Here is a 5,741-nt window from a genome sequence, read left to right as displayed (position 1 = left end):
GAAGGAGTGGGGGCAAGGAATGGGCTAGCCCACCAAAATAGTGGGCTGTTTGAGGCAGATTTTATTGCTAACCTGGGCCAGCCCAACCCCCCACAAACTTGCCATCCTGGGCAGAGGGCGAGCTAAGCCTATAAAAGAGGACCTACCCCCCTCATTCTTGCACATTTCCCCACGCATTTTGCAACACCCCGCTTCTCTTCTTGGTGCAGCAGCTTCCCCTCCTGTTGGTGCAGACAAGCTCCATCTTAGTGGCGCAACATGCCTTCTCCTCCTCTGCCAGTATTTCCCTCTCTACTGTGAAATCTTCTCTTCTACAGTGCAGGCTTCTCTCTCTACAATTCCAGGCCTTCTCTTTACCTAAGAGGGGCTGCAAGTGCACCAAGGGCTCCATCCGGAAGGGGCGTTTGCGTCTGAGCATTGTTTGTTTGCTGTACATTTTCGCATTGAAATTTTCTCTTTTCTAGAAATCTAGAACATGCATCTCATGTGGGATGAAGTTGTGACTATGCAGGCATCTTCCTTGCGGATTGAGGTACCCCTGGAGTCTACTACTCACTAGCTCCAACCTGTAGGGTGCATGTCACCCTGGTATTGTATCTCCATTTCAAGAAATAAAAGAGCCTGGATAAGGGGAAGGGGCATGGTTTTTTTTTTTCGGGGGGGAGGGGGGGGGTGTTGGCCCCTCAATCCAAGTTTAATTGTGTATATCTCATTATTGCTATTAATATTGAGCAATTTGTCAAGTTATGCAAGCTCTCACTCATGCAATCTCCTTTCCTATATCCATTCATGAGCACCTCATAAAATTCTGCATTAAAAGCCTGTAAATTCCTATCTCCGAGTTGTTAAAAAGCACAGAGTAGTTGCATTCCTTGACCTCCCTGCTGCTCTGAATGCAGCCAATCTTCCCTCCGTGATCCCATCTTCCTTGCTGCTGTGAGGGCAGTCAATGGTGAAGACCTGTGAGCTCCTTGTATGCTGCAATCAGCCACTTCCTTTGTTGCCTTTGTATCCTCCTGGATGGCACCTTGAAGCAAGCTAATATGCTCCCAACAACTGCTCATCAATTGAATGGAATGAGCCATGGAATGGCTTCCTTTTATCGGCTCGTCTATAAATCCGGCTGCAGTTTACTGCCCAGTCTGGCCATATGGCAGCCTGCCACTGGCTTAGACTGATCCAAACTGATTCCAGCCTGTTTCCAGGCCTTTTCCCTGGCAAGAACTGCTCTCCAATAAGTCGCAATCCTGTTCCTGCTTCCCTGCCTTCGCGCTGGACCTGTTCCATCCCTGATGCCTCTGCTCCAGCTTCATACAGCCCTCTCCGACCCTCTGTACTGATCTGCACAAGCGCCTGCAGTCCCGACCCCTTCCTGGTCCACCCCACACTGTATCTTACTGCTCTAGCAAGCCACGTAGGCTTCCAGATGCACTGCGGCGCTGTTCCAGGCCACTTTTCAGGTCGTATTGAAGCTAGGCACCAACTAGAGGATGCCACGTGGCATCGAGGCACTTCCTAGCAGGGTTCCAGGTGCTGCTGCTGCTCTGACTCTGTTGCAGACCTCTCCAAGTAGCTAAGTACATCTTCCTTTGTTTTCTGTCTGTGCTTGCTGCCCACATGGCAACCCATGTGCTTTCCATGTGGCAGCCTTGCATTCCCTGTTAGATCATCCCATGTGGCAGGCTCAAACACTGCCCGCATCTAATCCCTGGTCCGCCTCCCCCTTGCACTCATTTGGGGGGTCACTGATGGGCACGTAACCATCTATCCTCCAACAGAAACAACAGGACGGGGGCTGTTGGCTGTGCTTGACATGAATAAGGCATCAGCTCATCCCGAATGTCTCCGTAATAGATCCAACCCTAATAAGGGGAATATACACATTTTCTTTCAGAGAAGACCACACATAGTTGTAGACGATCCTACTTAGTGAGATACACTTCTATTCATGTAGTGTTGTTACAAATAGACCTCACAAGAACATTTTCAATCCTTGTAATTATGAATTCGACTTGCATCTCTGCATATGATCGTTCGCTGCTCTATCTTTTATATCAGAGCAGTGACCATGTGACAATCATAAAAAACCCACAGATTTGTAATGTGTATGAGACGCCTCAGTAGTATTGATTAGTGTGCACCCAATAGCCAGCTTCTCACTGTGCCCACACAGTGCGTCTTCCTTCTCGTCATCATATTTCCTGCCCCCACAGTCCAGAATCCAGAGAGGGTGAATATCCATCCTCCTGCATTTTGAAGAAGATATCTTTAAGCTTTGCATAAATGTCTTCACTTTGGGTATGTCTCCTATCCCCCAACACAAACCAGCTTTTTCCTGACTTCTTTCATGCCTGAGCATTCTTCCTCATTACCTCAATCCTATCACACTCATTATGCATAAGAGCATCCGCATATATGTTGGCCATCAAGACATATGCTGCAGGAATATTTTTGTCTAGCCTCACCAAATTTTCAAAGGCATGCCTTCCAATCTCTACATTCTTCCATTTTTGACAAGCCCCCAACATGCTCAACCACACAACAGCATTAGGTTGGAAGGGCATCTTCTCCACTGTCACCACTGCCTGGTCAAGTTGACCAGCACGGCCAAGGAGATCGACCATGCATGTGTAGTGCTCAATCGTTGGGATTACACCATCATGTTTGCTCATAGTTTCAAAGTACTTCTGGCACTTGTCTACAAGCCCAACATGACTGCATACGGTGAGTACACTCAGAAACGTGACCTCATCTGGCTGTATGCCCTCCTGTCTCATATTCTCAAACAAATGAAACACTAGTTCACTCTCTCCCTGGCGGGCATATCCTGCAACCAATGCATTCCATGGTACGATATCACTTTTGGGCAATGTATCAAACAACCACTGAGCATCAACCATACTCCCACTTTTAGCATAAATGTCAATAAGGCTGTTTGTCACAATCGCAGTAGTGGCAAAACCAACCTTAACGATCTGAGAGTGGAGTTCCTTCGCAGTTTCTAGAGCTGCTGTGTTGCAACATGCTTTCAACACAGCAACAAAAGTAAAAGAGTTTGGTGACAGACCTTGTTCTTGCATTCGCATATACAGTCTAAAAGCCTCCTCGCTTTCTTCTTGCTTGGCATACCCCAAGATCATGGCATTCCACGAAACCACATCACGATGCAGCAATTCATCAAAGGCACGCCGTGCATCCTCCAAGGCCCCACATTTTGCATACATATCCACCAAGATGTTTCCCACAAATACATCTGCCTCAAAACCACTCTTTAAAACGTGGAAATGAATGGCTCTACCTTTTCCCAGGCACCCCATTTCTTCACATTTCTCATCAACTTTTTTCCCCTCATCCAGTGCTGCCAGGCTACTGCAAGCCTTCAATGCACCAACAAAGGTTCGGTCATCCGGCTGGACACCTTCATGGTGCATCTGTACATACGAGTCCAAAGCCAGAGCACCCTCTTCCTGATTGGCATAGCCCAGGACCATAGCATTCCAGGAAACCACACCACCATAACGCAATTGGTCAAAGACACGCCGTGCGTCCTCCAGGTTCCCACATTTTGTATACATATCCACCAAAGTGGTTGCCACAAATACATCTGATTCAAAGCCCCTGTTTAGTACTTGAAAGTGAATAGCTCTACCTTTCTCCAAGCATCCTGTTTTTGCACAATTCCCCTCAATTCCCTTCTCTTCGTCCACTACTGCAAGGCTACTGCAAGCCTTCAACGCACTAACAAAAGTTCCAGCATTTGGCTGGCCACCTTCGTGCTGCATCCATGCATACAAGTCCAAAGCTAGCGTACCCTTTTCTTGATTGGCATAGCCCAGGATCATGGAATTCCATGAAACTACATCGCGATGAGGCGATTCGTCAAAGACACGCTGTGCATCCTCCAGGCCCCCACATTTAGCATACATATCCACCAGGGTGGTTGCCACGAATAAATCTAACTCGCAGCCAGTCTTCACAACTTGGAAGTGGATGGCCCTACCTTTCTCCAGGCATCCTGTTTTCACAAATTTGTCATCAAATTGCTTCCCGTCTTCCAGTGCTGCCAGGCTACTGCAAGCCTTCAAAGCACCGACAAAGGTACGGTCATTAGGTTGGACACCCTCTTGGTGCATCCGCACATATGTCTCCAATGCCTGTGCACTCTCTTCCTGCTGGGCATACCTGAGGATCATTGCATTCCAAGAAACCACATTACGAGAAGGCAATTCTTCAAAGACACGCTGTGCATCCTCCAGGCTCCCAAATTTTGCATAAGTATTTGCCAAGGTATTTCCCACGAATACATCTGACTCAAAGCCACTTTTTATTAGTTGAGAGTATATGGCTCTAACCTTCTCCAGGCATCCTGCTCTTGGGACCTTTTCATCACCGCTATTGGTTTCTTCCAATGCTCCCATGCTACTGCAAGCCTTCAAAGCACCAACAAAGGTTCGGTCACTCGGCCGAACACCTTCTTGACGCATACGTGCATACAATTCCAAAGCCCACGCACCCTGGTCCTGATTCGCATAGCCCAGGATCATAATGTTCCATGAGACTACATTGCGGTTAGGCATATTTTCAAACACTCGGCGAGCATCCACCATGTCTCCACGCTTCACATACATTTGCATCACATTGTTTATGTCGAACAGTTGAAGCACATTTAGACGTTCCAGCATACTAGCATGAATTTCATCAACCTCGTTCGGCTGAGGTACCCTGTTGTGGATTGCATTTCCTGCTCTGCCTGCACCAAAGAAATTGTGGAAGAGAGTCAGCCTGAGCTGTAGACCCATCAACAACCCAAGTGCAACTTTAAGCACGGAAACCCCGCATAGAAAAGACACAATCAAGCAAGCGGAACGCTGAGAGGCGCAAAGCATGAAGAGCTTGAGGGTTTCCGATTGCTGGCGGACATCGGCACCAGCACGATCAATGTTGTGAGGGAGAAGCGTAAGGCCCGACATGTGGGTCCGAAAGGAATGAGCTCCGCAAGGTAAGAAAAATGTTGGGTCCTTCAGTGGTCATGCTCAACCCATGCAACAAGTGTGTACGAGTTCCTGGGCCAATTTCGAGTGGACAAAAGAATTCAATAGTCTCAGCCTTGGCCGCTGCCTGACCGATGCATCCTCTTCAGATCTGAGTCCCCATAGACAGCCCGAATTTCGTGACCCACTACTGTCAGCGCAGGCTTCCACCAATACCTTCACCGAAGGTGCATCCAATGCGCTTGCTTTTTGTTAGGGTAAGGTCCAGTTCGTTGTTTGGCAGCTCAGACCATGATAGTTAGAGCCCGATCCCGCGGCATATAGTAGCAAATATGCTGCACTTGCTTGAAAATTACTCATGCCTGCAAACTCCAGGCAACCATTTCATTTGCCAATGCAGGTAGCCAAGCCCCGAAATGATCTCTTACAGAGGAGATTTTCCCGTCTCCAACAGGGCGCACATGTGCCCATTTCTGGCATATAATTCCAGCATTTTGTAGCGGGTGGAGTGAGCTCTTAGAGTGCATTCCAGTGCCTTCAAGCTTCTCCCTACGCTTGCAGTTCCCTCGTGTTTTTGTATATGCTCTATTCATCCACCATTTGCACCTTCTTTAACTTGCTCTCCTTGTCTCATTGCTCTCATAGTTTTTGGGAGGTTGGATAGAAGAGACCAGCTAGGGGCACCATGGGCACTGCCCACGGATCATGGACGGGTAAGATTGCCTGCCCACATCGAGCCCACGGCCCAGA

At 48.1% G+C, this 5,741-nt stretch overlaps 1 protein-coding gene across 2 annotated transcripts; it reads right to left on the bottom strand.

The window, feature by feature from the left end:
* Nucleotides 1-660: 660 nt before the first annotated feature.
* LOC147901515 (pentatricopeptide repeat-containing protein At1g11290, chloroplastic-like) lies at nucleotides 661-5,523 on the bottom strand. 2 transcript variants are annotated; one of them, XM_087374695.1, is made up of 2 exons: nucleotides 3,068-5,523; nucleotides 661-2,827 (listed from the first exon to the last, which is right to left on the bottom strand). In XM_087374695.1, the coding sequence occupies exons 1-2, from the start codon at nucleotides 4,968-4,970 to the stop codon at nucleotides 2,346-2,348; spliced, it is 2,385 nt and encodes a 794-aa protein (XP_087230821.1). In that variant the 5' UTR covers nucleotides 4,971-5,523; the 3' UTR covers nucleotides 661-2,345. The 2 variants fall into 2 exon arrangements, with proteins under 2 accessions (XP_087230821.1, XP_087230822.1); XM_087374696.1 differs by having other exon boundaries at nucleotides 661-4,182; nucleotides 4,353-4,499.
* Nucleotides 5,524-5,741: the final 218 nt, after the last annotated feature.

The sequence above is a fragment of the Dipteris shenzhenensis genome, chromosome 5, assembly GCF_047967505.1.
Source record: "Dipteris shenzhenensis isolate YYH24624 ecotype China chromosome 5, Dip_SZ_1.0, whole genome shotgun sequence".
NCBI lineage: Eukaryota > Viridiplantae > Streptophyta > Polypodiopsida > Gleicheniales > Dipteridaceae > Dipteris > Dipteris shenzhenensis.
Note: the sequence above shows the minus strand (reverse complement) of the source record. Positions and strands in the feature narration are given on the sequence as shown.

Excerpts from the sequence above, each read along its gene's own strand:
- LOC147901515 (XM_087374695.1), bottom strand. The coding sequence starts at position 4,970 with ATGTCGGGCCTTACGCTTCTCCCTCACAACATTGATCGTGCTGGTGCC. Across the intron at positions 2,828-3,067 it reads TATGCGAATGCAAGAACAAG|GATATGCCCGCCAGGGAGAG; the intron begins GTCTGTCACCAA and ends CATTGGTTGCAG.